This window comes from Phocoena sinus, chromosome 3 (genome assembly GCF_008692025.1).
Source record: "Phocoena sinus isolate mPhoSin1 chromosome 3, mPhoSin1.pri, whole genome shotgun sequence".
Taxonomy (NCBI): domain Eukaryota; kingdom Metazoa; phylum Chordata; class Mammalia; order Artiodactyla; family Phocoenidae; genus Phocoena; species Phocoena sinus.
Window position 1 is genome coordinate 39,582,976 of NC_045765.1, and position 17,239 is coordinate 39,600,214.

The window sequence follows — 17,239 nt, forward strand, 5'->3', positions numbered from 1 at the left end:
ACCAGCAAATTACTTTCAAATACTTGTAGATTTTGGCTTGCATTTATGAAAGCACAAAATACTCACCACCTCTTTTTTTTTTTTTTTTTTTTAAGCGGTACGCAGGCCTCTCACTGTTGCGGCCTCTCCTGTTGCAGAGCACAGGCTCAGTGGCCATGGCTCACGGGCCCAGCCGCTCCGTGGCATGCGGGATCTTCCCGGACCGGGGCAAGAACCCACGTCCCCTGCATCAGCAGGCGGACTCTCAACCACTGTGCCACCAGGGAAGCCCCTACTCACCACCTCTTGAAGGATCGGCATATCTTTGGCCAGCCCTAACTGTTGGAAAGGGCACCTTTATATTCAGCTGAAATCTGCCTCACTCTTTCTACCCTTGACTCGCTGGCTGCATTTGACACCAGACAAGTATATAAGTCATTTCTTGACAGAAGAGGCTATAATATCTTGTAATTAATTGCCTTGAAAGTTACTGAATCTTTCATGATAGAATTTCATGCAATAAAAAATAAATTTTAGAGGTTTTATCATCTCACAACAGATACTCTTCTTGAAGCTGAGGCTATAGTAGCGGCAAAAGGAAGACAAAGTCCCTGATCCCTTAGCACACCTGCTGATAGAGACAGACAGACATTTAAACATGTGTTAATAAGTCAACTAGAAAACTGCAGAGAGTTTTAGGTATTATGGAAAACGTAGAACAGGTTAGTGTGTTAGAATTCTTTTTTTTTTTTTTTTTTTTTTTTTTTTATGCGTTACGCGGGCCTCTCACTGTTGTGGCCTCTCCCGTTGCGGAGGACAGGCTCCGGACGCGCAGGCTCAGCGGCCATGGCTCACGGGCCCAGCCGCTCCGCGGCATGTGGGATCCTCCCAGACCGGGGCACGAACCCGTGTCCCCTGCATCGGCAGGCGGACTCTCAACCACTGCGCCACCAGGGAAGCCCCTAGAATTCTTAAAACAACAACAACATAGAGCTACCTAACTACCCGAAGTTCAGAAGGCTCCAAAAAGCTAGACCACAGAAATGCATCAGAATAACCTGGGGGTGTCATCATTCTCAATGATAATAGCTGAGATCAAAAAGGAATTTATCTTTTGGCTGGAAATTCACATAGAAAAATATTTGAGGGCAGAGTCCAGAAAGCTTATATTTTTTCCAAAACTGCCCAGGAGATTCTGATATAACTGTCCCTCAGTATCTGTGGGGGATTAGGTCCAGGATACCCCTCGGATATCGAAATCCATGGATGTTCAAGTCCCTTATATAAAACGGTGTGATACTCGCATACAACTTATGCATATTCTCCTGTATACTTTATTTATTTTTATAAATTTAATTAATTAATTAATTTTTGGCTGCGTTGGGTCCTTGTTGATGCACACGGGCTTTCTCTAGTTGTGGTGAGTGGGGGCTACTCTTCGTTGCGGTGTGCAGGCTTCTCATTGTGGTGGCTTCTCTTGTTGCGGAGCATGGGCTCTAGGCGCTTGGGCTTCAGTAGTTGTGACACTCAGGCTCAGGAGTTGTGGCTCGTGGGCTCTAGAGTGCAGGCTCAGTAGTTGTGGCACATGGGCTTAGCTGCTCTGCAGCATGTGGGATCTTCCTGGACCAGGGCTCAAACCCGTGTCCCCTGCATTGGCAGGTGGATTCTCAACCACTGTGCCACCAGGGAAGCCCCTCCTGTATACTTTAAATTATCTAATTACTTATGATACCTAATACAATGTATGCTGTGTAAATAGTTGCAAATACAATATAAATACTATGTGAACAGTTGCCAGCATGGGACAAATTCAAGTTTTGCTTTTTGGATCTTTCTGGAACTTTTTTCCCCCAAATGTTTCTACCTGTAGTTGGCTGAATACAGGAATGTGGAACTCGTGGATATGGAGGGCCGACTGAATAGCATTTTTGTTTCCTTCTAGTTATTTTTCAAGACAGTGTCACTTATTAGTAAAAAGTAGTAGTGAAAGGGCCCTCAGTGCCTTCCAGGCAAAGATCACTAGGAACACACTTGGAGTTGAACAAGTTGGGTTTTTAACTCGTTGCCGTGAGAGAGAACGCACACCCGTGGGGAACCATAGGGCTTCTCAACAAGAAGAAAGAATTTATTACAGGATCTGGCCTTATAATAGGTTATTTGGAGGCAGGGTTTAAGGAGGCAAGGTTTCATTCTGGATTACATGCTGTCAGGTACTGGGAGTAATTTTACGATTAGCATCTTAGTAAATCTTATCTAGAGTAGGGAAGACCAGAACAACGCCAAACTGTAATGGATAAACAAACAGTAGTCATTCATATTATAGGGGGATAGGGGGAAGTCTGGTGATTCCTGTGGTTTGGATAGAAGTTTCTATCTTTCATCTACGTTCAGACATGATCAGGGTTGTGTTTGCTTTTTGTTTCTTCTCCATCCTTCATGGCCACGAGTGGCCTTGTCTGGTGTTGGTGTTCTGTGAAATTATTTATGTCCACACAGAACACCAACGCTTGGCTGATAGAGCCCGGCCAGCCCCTGGATGTCTGGGGCCGCGTTCCTCTTTGGCAAGGCTATCCCACTAAGAATCAGAAGACAAAAATTACGTCCCAACTGTCTCATTTTCTGGTAATGTGACTTTGGGCAAATCATTTGATCTTTCTGAACCTCATTTTCTGCATCTGTAAAACTGTGCTACTACCATCGATTCTATCTATCGCATAGAAAGGTTAAAAGGACTGAATTATACTGTGTTTATAAAGAGAAATTTGTAGGCAGAAAAGAGTTGTGAAATGTAGGGGACTGATCTTGTGATTATCATCGCCATTGGGATCATAACCATCGCCATTTTCCTAATGTAATGGTCACAACACATTGAAATGAACAAATGGTGACCATCTCTGAGTGAACTTCCCTCATTCGCATCAGCATGTCACAATTCAGCAAAACTGATCTCTTGCCAGTGCATCCACACTGGCCCTCTGACAAAGAGAAGCACACTGGAAAGGCTCTTTAATGAGTGGGGGATGGAAACAGCAGACAGAGCACACATTTCCAAATGGTATGGGACCTGGACATTGTCTTCTTTGACTGCCTTCACGCTGTACGTGAGAACAAGTGAAAGCAAAGCCAAGGGCTCCCTCAAGGTCACCAAGCGAGCTAATGGCAGATCTGCATCCGGAACTGTGACCTAGGAATTATTCCATAGCAGAAAAGGGATGTTTATTTGTCTAGAAAGGAAAAGGATGCTGGGGCAATTGGGAGAGGAACTTTTGGAGGATGAGAGGAACTAGGAAGCTGGAGACAAGGAAGAGAGAAATCCTGAAAGAAGAGACAGGTACAGTGAGGGCTTGGGATTAGGTTGCTTAGGGAGGGCTAAGATGTAGCTGTCTTCTTGGTCACAAGAAACCTTCAGTAAAATCTGTATTACTTGGCAATGCTTTGCGGTTGTTACCTTTTCTTTTTGGGGGGAGACCGGAGATCAGGAGGTCTACTGCTAATGAATGAATGGACGAATGAGTGAATGAATGAACGATCTCAGGATGGCCATGGGGTGAGCACAATCTGCCCACTCTGGATCTAGTCAGATATGGCGGTATGACTTGTGGACACAAATGCTTGGGCTTTGCTTTCGTGGACTTGGGCAATACCATGAGACACACCCCTGAGGCGTCAAGAACACTGGTCTGTGTGTAAACTAAGCTTACTCTGAACTTACGAATGGTGTGTGAGATACAGGAGCGTGTACTGAAGAGACTGCAGCCATCAGAGAACACAAGACACCATTAAGTTATCTTGCTTTTCAAGGCTTCTGAGAATACCACATGGACTTTACCAGGGACGGAACCATTTGGGTATATAAAGCTCAGTAGTTGGTAGTTTTAGCCAAAACCCCACAGAGCAACTGCTGGCTCCATGGTGCAGATGGCTTGTCCTTTCGTTGATTTCACCTGGGGCTGCCAAAGCTCCTTGGACATGATGAAATCTTAAAAAAAAAAAAAAAACCGATTCTACAAAGAAATGTAAATGGAGCTGGAGACCTGCGTTTGCTCAGGAGGTCTCTTGGTGAGCTCACTTCCTCTCCAGGATGGAAAAGATCGTTATTTGTAACCTGAAACTAATCTTTAATTAATCCCTTTCTGTGCACAGCAGTGTACGCGTGAAGCACCTCCTTATTTAATCTCCATCAGGATGCACTGGCCATCTCCCAGTCCTGCCAATGCCATGAATCTGGGAGCTAGAAGGACCTGGGGGCCGTGCAGTCTAATATCTTTCCTCAACTCCCTTGATCCTGGGGCCCTTGCCCACTCTGGCTAGATGTCGTATAAGACTTGTACAACTTTCCTCCTTGCAGGTCAGAGGGTTCCCTGTTTGGACCTACTACTGAGATGATACTAAATCAGCAGCAGCAGGAGTCAGGTATGCCTGTGTCGCCTGGCCTGGGAACTTAACCATCGTTTAAAACATTGTTTCCTGTGAAAAGATTACCTGAATCGCTAACACCGGAATTTCTTCTGGGCTTTTGAGACATGATCATTAGGTAATAAGCAGGAGAACTCTTGAATCCTCAGGACTGCCATAGTAAACCCGGCCGCTTAGGCAAAATGATTTGCTGTCAGCTAAGTCCACCACTAAGTGTAACGGGCCTTAGGATACTTTCTCCTGGAACTGCTCTGTGCTTTCCACCATGTGCATCAATGTAAAAGGAGAACCCCGAAGGGAAACTTCAGGGGTGATCGTGCATGGGTGTACGTACTGGGAATTCTATTTGAAAGTATGTACTATCCTCTCTAGAAGGCATCTTGAAAGGCTGCTGCCGGCTGGTGTTAGGACGGCTTTCTGCCCATCTCGTTTAATATTAGCTACCTTGTGCCTTACTTTAAGAGGTAGGGATGGGGTCTCAGCTCCAGGGGCCTGCCCTGGTCAGGGGAGACAGAAAGAAGATGGGGAAACAGAGAGGCAGTAGAGAGGAGAGAACAACAGAAGAAGGGAGAAAGAGGAAAGAGGCGAGAGAGAAGGGGGAGGCAGAGGGAGACAAAGGGAGATGCACAGAGGGGGAGGGAAGAGGGGGTGAAGGAGGAGAAAAGGGGGAGTTGGAAGAGAAAAGCAAAAGGAGGAGGTGGGGGGAGAAGGAGGGGGACAGAAAGACTTTTCCTGAGTAACAGTCATTCGTCCGGTTCCAGCTTTATCGAAACAAAATCTCTGAAGTCAGCCAAATCTCCCACTGCAAATAAATGGCAAATGATCAGGCTAAATAAGTCCCTTTTGAACGCGGGAATCTGGGAGCTGGAGGTCGGATTTATTTCCGTCCTGGAGGCAATTTTCACGCACACTGCTTAAATCATTGCTTACTGAAGCTGTTTATTTAATTATTTAGCATCGTGACTGCCGGCCACATGTTAGAGCAGCGAGGCCGCTGAGCTGGGCGCGCGCTGGAAGAGCAATTTTATGGATTACGGGCTCTGCCACAGCTGTTCCTCCAGTGGGAGCCAGTCCAGGTCACCCACCAGCTGTGGCTCTCCAGACATACACATCTGGTGGCGGGAGAGTGAGGCTCTTTCCCCAGCAGGACTCCGGGCACAAAGGCACCTGCCTCCCCGCGGCATTGGGATTAGTGGGGCTCCAGATGTTTTAGTGCCAGTAATGTTTCAGGACATTTGGGCAACTGGCTTCTCGAAATGTCCATCTGTATACATTTCTTTCAGCCCTGAAGCCAAACAAATGGCATCTTCTGTCTGCAAGTGTAACAATGCCGTTCAGACATAGCCCCCCTTTCCCCTTCTGCCGTGGAGGTGCATAACAGCTCCTATTTACCGCTGCTCATAACCTACAGAGGGGGCACCGGTCATACCACCCAGCGTGTTACCGCAACCATGAGGCCCATGTTCATCATTACAGTCATTATGGTGAATAACCAACTCTTGTTTAAATTTCAGGACTGTGCAGCTTAAACCCCACTGGGTGTTTTCCACGGCTGTTAGGAGCAGATCTGCGCTATGAAAAGGAACTACACAAACATATTCAGTCAGGGTACATCTGCATCTCGCAATTGAGCTAGGTTCAAAGTCAGCACGTATGGCCAATGTGGCATGGATTCAAACTATCCCTACAAATCCCTTTTACAATCCATAAAGTATCACGTGCATGGTTCTGTGTATACTGTGCTCTCTTCCAGTTAATACAACACAGCCAGCTTTTCCTCTGGCACTGGAGCAGAGAGCTTTCCTGTGGTTGAGCACCAGCTGAAGCAGCTGGTGTTTAGGGGCCATGCTACGTGAAAAACAGTTTATTCTTCTTCCCCACCCCCGAAACGAGTATCATCAGATTTGCCTAAGTTAAACGTGTGTATAGGATGAGACTCTGCCCTTGAGTAGCATCAGGGAACACATGCTTTGTTCTCTTTTCCGACACTGTAAAATGTGCGAGCAGACTTTCCCTTCTTTAGATACATCACGTGGTGTTTCATTCAACCTTCCATTGTATGTTTTTTGAGCGCTTACCGTGGACCAGACACTGCTAAGTTCTTTCTTTTCTTACCTGTTATCAGCCGAGTTAGGACTTTAGTCTGTTCGTTGAGGATGTTCACTGTAACATTTCTGGCAGATTTGAAGTACAGGGCATTACCCTGTAATAAGAAAATTAGAGAAACATGTGAAAATGGCAGCAGATTTATTTTTCATTATAGGTTGTTACAAGATATTGAGTATAGTTCTCTGTGCTATACAGTAGGTCTTACTGTTTATATATTTTATATATGGTAGCAGCAGATTTCTAAACAAAACTGTAATCCCCACTCTCCATGGGGCTGAGCTGATCTTAGCCAAGTTCTAATTGATGTATCTTTCTTTGAAAATTCTAAATGTTTAATGATCCCCACATACATGATAATTAATTGGCATTCAATCAGAATGGATTTTCCCCAAAGAGACACACAGATAGACAGACACACTCCAAAGAGATTTCATACATACACACACACACACACACACACACACATTTGCTGAATCAAAGACAACAAGGACACAGAGCCCTTTAGATCTTACTGTAGATGTTAGTTAGCTCTGGTACACGGAATGATCAGGAGTGAATGATAATCTCCTACTCTCACCCTTTCTAGTTCACAATTTCTCCAAAGAACTATGAAGAGTCCTTAGTGGAGAGGAAAATGCTTGTGGAAAACACTCCAGGTTTTCCCCTCCAGCAGGTCCACTGGCTGTGACAATCCAGGTGCTCCTCAGAAAGATGGAAATCTTTTTGTAGAATGTTTGCCACGCATGGATACAAAACCCAGGAGGATCCAGCATCTCCAAGGTGGCCTCTGCCTCCCCTTTCTTCCTTTTCTTTCTCCAGATTTCTTTTCCTCCAGGCATCCTCTGCCTTCAACCCATCTCCCTTTAATAAAAAAGGGCACCTGATCCCCCTTCCACATGGTGGCAGACATTTCTGAGAATGACTCGGAACAGAGGCTGGCACACTTTTTCTATAAAGGGCCTGATAATAAATATTTTAGGTTTTGTGGGACATATCATCTGTGTGTTAACTATTCAAATCTTCTGCTTTAGTGCAAATGAGCCACAGACAATACACAGACAAACAGGGAGGGCTGTATTCCAGTAAAACTTTCTTCGTGGATAATGACATTTTGATTTCATATCATTTTAAACTTAATATAATCTTATTTTGCCATAAAATATTACTCTTCCTCCCCCTGTCTTTCCCCCACCAAACATTTAGAAATGTAGAAACTATCTCAGTTCACTGGCCAGATGAGAACAGGCAGAGGGCTGGATGTAGCCCATAGGCCATATTTTGCCAACCCCCAGCTTAGACATTCTTCCTTTCTTGGAGTAAACTAAAGCCATAAACAAAAGGACGAATCTCTGACAAAACGTGTCAGTAACCAGATGGTTATTAGGAAGAAGAATGTAGGTGGTCATCCTTGTCTTTCCAAACCCTCGTTACCACATGGCATGTACCTGCCTGAAAATTCAGTTAAACCACTATGAATTGAGTCCCAAATACAGAAAAACCTTTGCGCCATGAGTTGTCAGGAAAATGAAGATAGGAAAGACCCTCTTAACCTTCAAAGTCTTACATTCCAGTGGGGACAGTGACGCAGCACACACACCTACAATACCAGGCAGAGGACCGTAAGGGTGGTAAGAGAGCAGCAGTGTGCGGGAACCTTCCTGAAGGGTGAGACTGTTCCTGGCTTAAGGCTGTGGAGTGAGACGCAAAGGGGATGATTATGTGGAGCTGAACCTGGAACAGAATGTAGATAGGCTTTTCCGAAGATGGAATGAGAAAACGAGGACGGTTGTGGGCTGACTGTCTTATGTCTTTTTTCTTCGAAAACAGGTGATTCATGGGCCCAGCCCAGGGCCTGCAGACGGTGGAGTGGCAGAGCTGTGCTGACGGGCAGCTCGGGCCAAGGTCTGAGGTAGTTTTCACAAGCGGAGAAGACGGATGGGGCGGCCACCACCAAGGCGTTTTCCACACACTGATGGTCTAGAGCCACGGTCCCTCTCACCCGAGGTTAACTGATGAAATGGATAAACGGATAACTGACCCGCTCAAGCCCTGAGAAACCAGTTAACCTTGGGTGAGAGCTCTTGTCCTGTTGTTGAGAAGAGAGGGAACTTCTGCCACATCTAGGCAACCACTGATTCACTGTGCCCCTCCCCCGCCCCGTAGCTTGAAATTAAAATTTTGCCTGATGAATAAAGGTTTTTTAGTTCTGTTTTGGTTTTTGCTTATTACTTGGATCAGGGAAGAAGAAATACATTGAATCTAATATTGACACAGTTTTTTTTTTTTTTTTTTCTCCCATCCATTAGGAAACAGATATTAACCTAAAATAGTTTCTTTGCCATTGTTTCTGGCAGGGCTTAACTGTGCTACTTCAAACTTACGAACAATTCAAGCAATGTGAGAATTCAGAGCCTGGAACCTGCCTAGGAGGATATAGGTTTCTAGAAGTTAAAGCACTAACTCTTCATATATTGAGCAACCTGGCACTGCAGAGAGAGGGGTGACCCGGAATCAGACAACTGGATAAACTCCATGGCCACTGACCAGTGTGCGACCTCGAGCAAATCACTTAATCATTCTGTGGTTCATTCTCTGCAACATCGATAGCAGCAGCAGCTCAGGGCTGACATAACTGAGCCCTCTCTGTGAGCCACGCACACAGTAGGAGCCCTGGAGTCAAGCTACCTAGTTTCCAATCTCCACTCTACCACCTCCCAGTTGGGTGGCTTTGGGCAAGTAACTTAAGTGTTGTAAGCCTCAGTTTCTTGATATGTGATGTTGCACATATTATTATTAAATTATTAAAAGACACATCTTATTAAAATTATTAAATTCTCTATGTAATGAGCTGTGTTCCAGGCACACAGTTAAGTCCTCTGTAGTTGGTAGGGTTAGGGGAGGGGGCAGACAGGGCAGGTTAGTGACAGAGGCAGGAGGAGGGGGAGGGGGAAAGAGAGGAAGAGGAGGGGGGAGGGGGAAAGAAGGGAGGAGGAAAAGGTTGACCTTTCTTTGTACTACCTAATCCTTATAACCTATCTGTGAACTAAGTCAGGGGTATCCTCTACACCCAATATTCTGTTTCCAGATTTCAAAGGATCTCCCTTTAGTGGCCGGTTCACTATTATCTTTCAAATCCCAGTATCTTCAAACGTATCTGCCTGCCCTTAATAGTCACAAAATTCTATTGAGAGAAAAAAAAAAAATCTCTACAGCTTTGATCAAGGTTTGTAGCAAGAGATAAAATAAAGCCAGCCATTCCCTTTTATTGCTAGATCAAAAGATTAACATATAGCATTAATTGGTCTACGATGCTTAACACGCTGGGAAACAGTCTTTGCTACATGAGGGTTTAAACAAAGAGCCTCATTCTAGCCTGGGACATCTTGCTATAAACCTCCCATACACAGTACCTGAAAACAGAAAGATCACCAGGAAAAAAGCACAAACCACCAGTTAACAAACTCTGACTCAGCTGGGTCAGGGCCATTTTATTTGGCTCTCTGGCTCGCTTTACTGAGGTTAAACCAGGAAGCAGCAGCCAAGCGAAGCATCGTCTGTGGTCTCTGTGGTATCGGAACCAGTAGGGGAAACACTTTCTGAGGAGAGGCTAAATTCTGCTCTCTCAGCTGCTTCTCTTTCCTGTCTCCCTCCCACTCACCACTGCAGCCTCTGGGCCTGGGGAGGTTAGTTTCTGCCACAGGACACCCTGCTCTGGGGCCAGTGACTCTCGCTAAATGACTTCAAGGCAACCATCCGAGGACAAGGGGCTTATGGGGAACCCGAGGGAGGCTCAGCCCCGCCTGGCGGAAATGAAGGAGTCTGGCAAACCCGAGGGTGTTTGATGATGATTATCAGAGCTCTGGGCCGGAGCAAGTCAGTCTGTGGCCAGTCAGCCCAGATTCTCCTGGACACGGGGTGAGGCTGCTTGGGACATGAGGAAGGGGGACACACACCATTTCTCCCACTTTGGGAGATCAGGACACTCCACATCAGGACTCTCCCCAAACAACTAAAGCATGCAGCATTTGGATGGAGAAGAACCCCCATCGTATCTGTTTCTCTAGAGCAGAACATGCAGAACAGAATCACACATTTTCTTGATGACGCAAGACCACTGCAATGAACATCATTTATCCCACAATGCTTTCCAGGGACTACTGTATGCATGTGGCTGTTTGAACACTAAATGGCTCCATCATGCTGACATTTTAAAATCACTGTATCTGATTTTTTGAAATGTATTATTTGTTCTCATATGAAGGCAGTCCACATAAACATCAAATACTACAAAGCTTATATTGAAGAAAAGTGGTTCACACCTCTCACCACCTTGAAAGCAAGAGCTTTCAACTTGCCAGGATTCTCCTTCAGGTACTTCCCTCCCCATGGCCCAAAATATACTCTGTGCTATCGCTCATCTATCAACTTTAGACGTTATCCACTGAATGTCTCCAATGGTATGGACTCTTCCATGCAATTTTGGTCAAATCAATATTCAGAATCTACATTATTATGATTATGCATGATATTGTCCACAGCGGAGCGAAGTCATGTTCTTTGACTACATTTCCTTTTTCTTTCTTGTACACTTTTTTTTTCTTTTCGTAGAGTCAATAAATGCTTCATTTAAAAAAAATGCTTTATTTTCTACGCTTGTTTTTTTCCTCCTGATGTTGAATCCTTTTTCTTTAGGTTCTATATTCTGGAAAATAACCTCAGCTTTAAGTTCCAATATTTCTGCTGATTTTTAAAAAAAATTTTACTACAGTACTTGTAATTTTCTTATTTTTTGAAACTTCATTTTATACCATCCCTTCTATGTTTGACTGACACACTACCCTCTCTTAGGCGAAATAAAAATGCTCTTTGGAAACTCTGGGTTTCTGGAAGAGTAAACCTTGCCACAGGGAATTGGGGAACTGGCTAATTCAATGGAAAACCTCCAAATGTCAGTATCTGTGGGCAGTCAGTAACTGTGGGCTAGTTTCATCAAAGAGGAATTCTCTAAATTCCTAAACTCTCTAAACTCTTTCTGACATTTCATTGTTACTGCAAAGAAATGCAACAGATTTCTGTATGTTAATCTTGTATCCCGCTACCACGCTAAATTCGTTTATCAGTTCTAGTAGTTTCTGTGTGGAGTCTTTCGGGTTTTCTCTCTATATAGTAAGTATCACATCATCTGCATATACTGACAATTTTACATTCTATTTTTATTTTTTTAACATCTTTATTGGAGTATAATTGCTTTACAATGGTGTGTTAGTTTCTGTTTTATAACAAAGTGAATTAGCTATACATATACATATATCCCCATATCTACCCCCTCTTGCGTCTCCCTCCCACCCTCCCTATCCCACCCTGCCAGCTGGTCACAAAGCACCGAGCTGATCTCCCTGTGCTACGCGGCTGCTTCCCACTAGCTATCTATTTTACATTTGGTAGTGTATATATGTGCATGCCACTTTCTCATTTCCTCCCAGCTTACTCTTCCCCCTCCCCGTGTCCTCAAGTCCATTCTCTAAGTCTGCATCTTTACTCCTGTCCTGCCCTTAGGTTCTTCAGAACCATTTCATTTTTTTTAGAGTCTATATATATGTGTTAGCATATGGTATCTGTTTTTCTCTTTCTGACACTTCACTCTGTATGACAGACTCTAGATCCATCCACCTCACTATAAATAAAATGAATACATTTTGTTTCTTTTTCTTGCCTGACTGCTGGGTCTAGGACTAGTAATACTGTGTTGAATAGAAGCAGTGAGAGTGGGCATCCTTATCATGTCCCAGATTTTAGCATGAAGGCTTTCCGCTTTTCACCACTGAGTATTATGTTGGCTGTGGGTTTGTCATAAATAGCTTTTATTATGTTGAGATACGTTCCCTCTATACCCACTTTGGTAAGAGTTTTTATCATGAATGAATACTGAATTTTGTCAAATGCTTTTCCTGTACCTATTGAGATGATCAGGTGATTTTTGTCTTTTCATTTGTTGATGTAATGTGTCACACTGATTGATTTGCATAGGTTGAACTATCCTTGTGACCCTGGGATGGATCCAACTTGACTGTGCTGTATGATCTTTTTAATGTGATGTTGGATTTTGCTGCTAATACTTTGTTGAGAATTTTTGCATCTATTGGGTTGGCCAAAACGTTCGTTCAGGTTTTTCCATAACATTCTATGGAATAATCTGAACGAACGTTTCGGCCAACCCAATACATTCATCAAAGATATTTGCCTGTGATTTTCTTTTTTGTAGTGTCTTTGCCTGGTTTTGATATCAGGGTGATGGCTTCACAGAATGACTTTGGGAGTACTTCCTCTTCTTCAATCTTTTGGAAGAGTTTGAGAAGGAACGGTGTAAGTTCTTCCCCAGTGAAGCCATCTGGTTCTGGACTTTTGTTTTCAGGGAGTTTTTTTGTTTTTAATGACAAATTCTATTTCATTTCTAGTGATCAGTCTATTTCTTCTTTGTTTAGTTTCAGTGGACTGTATGTTTCTAGAAACTTGCCCACTTCTTCTAGGTTGTCAAATTTGTTGGCATAAAATTGATCATAGTATTCTCTTACAGGTTTTTGTTGTTGTATTTCTGTGTTATTAGTTGTTATTTCTCCTCTTTCATTTCCTATTTTGTTTATTTGGGTTCTCTCTGTTTTCTTCTTGGTGAGGCTGGCCAGAGGTTTGTTGATTTTGTTTACCCTTTCAAAAATTCAGCTCTTGGTTTGGTTGGTTTTATTCTATTTTTTTAAATCTCTATTTTATTTATTTTCTCTTTGATCTTTATCATTTCCTTCCTTCTACTGACTTTAGGTTTTGTTTGCTCTTCTTTTTTTAAATTCTTTTAGGTGGTTGGTTAGGTTGTTTGAGATTCTTCTTGCTTTTTGAGGAAGGCCTGTATCACTATGAACTTCCCTCGTAGTACCGCTTTTGCTGCAACCCACAGATTTTGTTTGGTTGTGTTTTATTGTCATTTGCCTCAAGGTATTTTAAATTTCCTCTTTGAATTTCATCATTGACCCACTGGTTTTCCAGTAGCATGTTGTTTAGTCTCTAAATAATCTTTTTTTTTCTCATTTCTTTTTCTATGGTTGATTTCTAGTTTCATGCCACTGTGGTCAGAAAAGATGCTTGAAATAATTTCTCTCCTCTTAAATTTTTTGAGCCTTGTTTTTTGTCCTAGTATGTGATCTATAGTAGAGAACTTCCATATGCATTTGAAAAGAATATGTATTATGGGGTGCTTTTTTTTGATATAATGTCCTGAAAATATTAATTAAGTCTAACTGTTTCATTGTGTCATTTAGGATCTCTGTTGCCTTACTGATTTTCTGTCTAGAACATCTCTCCATAGATGTGAGTGGGCTGTTAAAGTCTCCTACTATTTTTGTGTTCCCATCAATTTCTCCCTTCATGCTTGTTAGTATTTGTTTTATGTATTTAGGTGCTCCTATAGTAGGTGCTATATGTCAATGACTGTAATGCCCTATTCTCATATTGATCCTTTTATCATTATATAGTGTCCTTTTTTATCTTTATGGTCTTTGTTTTAAAGTCAATTTTGTCTGATATGAGTATTGTTAACCCTGCTTTCTTGTCATTTCCATTTGCATGAAATATCTTTTTCCATCCCTTCACTTTCAATCTACGTGTGTCCTTTGCCCTAAAGTGGGTCTCTTGTAGGCAGAATATTATTATCCAATCTGCCACTTTATGGCTTCTGATAGGAGCACCTAGTCCATTGACATTTAAGATAATTATTGATAGGTATGTGTTTATTGCCATTTTGAACCCAGTTTTCCAGTTGATTTTGTATTTCTTCTTTGTTCCTTTCTTTTTGTTTTTCCTTTTGTGGTTTGATGGTTTTCTTCTGTATTATACTTGAGTTCTCTTCTTTCTAGTTTTTGTGAATCTGTTGTATGTTTTCGATTTGTAGTTTTGTTTTTCAAGTATGTTAACCCATTATTATATTTACTTGCTTTAGACTGACAGTAATATAGGCTCAAACACATTTTTAAAAATATCCACATTTTCTTACTACCCTCCCCAGCATTTTATGATTTTTATTTCCTCTTTAACAACTTCATGTTTACCCTTTTGCTGTTCATTGTTAATGAACAGCAAATCAGTTAATCAAAACAGTTAATCATCAAAACAGCTAATTATCACTTTCACACACAAAATTTTTTTTAAACCTATGTACTGACTCATTTAAGTGATTTATTTTCCAGTTGCAATTTTCTCTCTCCTACAGATTTTTGCCTCCTTTCTATTTAGAGAAGGCTTTTCAATACTTCTGGATGGTTTAACTTTGTAGATAACAATCCTCCTATCTTCTGCTAGGCTGGGAAGAGGTACTTCCTAGCTGGGTCAATTGGGGATGGGATCTGGGTATAGATGCTGAGTTTAACTGGTATTTATGCAGATCTTCCAACCAGTCCTTTATGTCAGCCTCACTCCAGAGTGCATCATGACTGTTGTTGGCCCTAGGCACTGTGCCTCAAGTGCTTTGTGGGTAAGTAACCCTGTTCCATTCATTCTGGACAGTGGCTCTCAATTCATCAGGGACATCTATTTCCAGAGCCTTTCTGGGGCTCTGTATCATGGATCCTCTCTCACTCTATTTATTTATTTATTTTGCTTCCTTCACTGCACATTTGTAGACTCCAGCTCTGCCAGGTCAGCCCCCTCTCATCGACCCACTTTCCATCAGCCCTTTCCATCGTTTTTTCTCTTTCTCTATGCCCATGTAAGTTTATTCCTTTTCAGTTTTCTTTTCCATTTACTGTCTTTTTGAATGGGGTTTCTGAATGAAGCAGACTTATCATTTTTCACTGCCATCAATCTGTCTATCTCTAGAGCCACCTCTTACTTCTGCCTTCCTAAGTGGAAAAAGCAGGTTAAACTTGTGTGTAATTCAAGAGCAAATAGTGTCTAGTCCAGGACCCAAGAGCTTCTCTTACGCATTTTGTATATACTGAGTGTCTAGAACATGTTATATATTGTCCTTGGCCCTGGAGAATAGGAAAGGTACGACCTTTGTGTTGGAGTAGCTCCTTGACCAGCAGGAGACTGAGTCAATGGAAAATAACCATGACAACAAGGCAACATTCCTTCCATCAAGATCTATGCTCTCCCGGTATGAAGGGCACAGGTTTTAATATTTGCTTTTGATGCCAGCCGCATCAACACAGCCTGTTCTGAAGTTACTTATCTTCATATATTTTCTTTGCCCTCTGAGGAGCTAAGAGTCTGATCTGGGAATGTAGATAACGAGAGAAAACCCCAAGACAGCACGTAAACAACTTCCACAGTCAGGGAAGGCTTTCAACTCTCAGTGGGAATGAAGCTCAGAGAAGGAAGGGATCAGCAGGGCTGGAATCCTGAGCCATCTTGCCACAGGAGAATTTTGCTGGCTTCTGCCTTATCCTCCTAACAAAAAGGCACAGCAATTCACAATAGCATAGTATCCACCTAATGCTGACTGAGAACACAGGGGAGCCCGGCCTGTGGAGTAACAGTTTAGAGTGTGAGCTTTGGAGTCAGATTTGGGCTTGAATCATAACTCTACTTTTAGTAACTGTGTGGTGTTGGGTAAATCATTTATACTCTTTGAGACTCACTTTCTATATTTACAAAATGAAGTTAAAGGCTACCTAACGGTGTTGATATGAGGATTAAAAAAGACAGTATATGTCAAGGGCCTAGCACAGTGGCTACCAAAATGCTACATAAACTATGACAAGGAAACAGACAAAACCTATAGCAGGAGGGCTTCTTGGAAAACAACTGATTCTAGGACAGGGGCAAGAAATATGAAAGATGTGCCTGGAACATCTTGCGGTGCCAGAAAGGAATGAAGTGTTCAAAAACAAATAAAAAAACAAACAGAAAAACACCCCACAATTATGGGGGAGCATGTCAAAGGGACACAGGAGACAAACTTAAAGAGCTCCCAATGGCCAAGCTGGAACAATGTGAACAACAAAATAAATACTGTAGCACTGAATTGTAACCCAAGACATAAAATAAATATCCATGAGTCCATTCTGATATACATAAATGATTAAATAGATAAATGGAACAGAAAAGAAAACAAACCTCCTATGTAGAAGAATTCCAAACAATTTTCATAGTTAATTCTCTACTCCTTAAAGATGGATTGCACATAGTGACTTCCTTTTGAAGAATACAGCATGAAATAGGGAATAGGAACATCATAGTGGAGAAATCTGACAAACACCCCTTCAGCCAGGTGATGAAGGTCAACATTAACAGTGATAAATCATGTTGATAGTATACACCCTTGAAAAATGTGAAGAGAGGGACACTTTACCTCTGTGGTCTTCCTCTTAAAAACCCATCACCCCCGTCTAATTATGAGAAAAACATTAGACAAATCTTAATTGAGGGTCATTTTGCAAAACACCTGACCAGTACTCCTCAAAATGGTAAGGGCTTCAAAACCAAGGAGAGTCTGAGAAACTGTCACAGCCAAGTAGAACCTAAAGAAACAAATAAACATAATGTGGTATCCTGGATGAGATCCTTGGATATTAAAAGGACATTACATAAAAACTAAAAGGATATATTTTAGTTAGTAATAATGTGTCAGTATTGGTTCATTAACTGTGACAAAAGTACCATACCAATGTTCTACACTAGTAACAGAGGAGACTGGCTATGAGATATACAAGAATGCTCTGCATCATCTTTACAACTTGTCTGTATATTT

At 42.3% G+C, this 17,239-nt stretch overlaps 1 protein-coding gene across 2 annotated transcripts in view; it reads right to left on the reverse strand.

The window, feature by feature from the left end:
• SGCD (sarcoglycan delta) overlaps positions 1 to 17,239 on the reverse strand; it is a 418,608-nt gene that overhangs the window by 147,867 nt on the left and 253,502 nt on the right. For both annotated transcript variants that reach the window (XR_004349344.1, XM_032628152.1), the window contains exon 4: positions 6,511 to 6,598. Coding sequence is in view for 1 of the 2 variants with exons in the window: in XM_032628152.1 (XP_032484043.1) it covers positions 6,511 to 6,598 (88 nt within the window). In the remaining variant the exon portion in view is untranslated. The remainder of the gene's footprint in view (positions 1 to 6,510; positions 6,599 to 17,239) is intronic.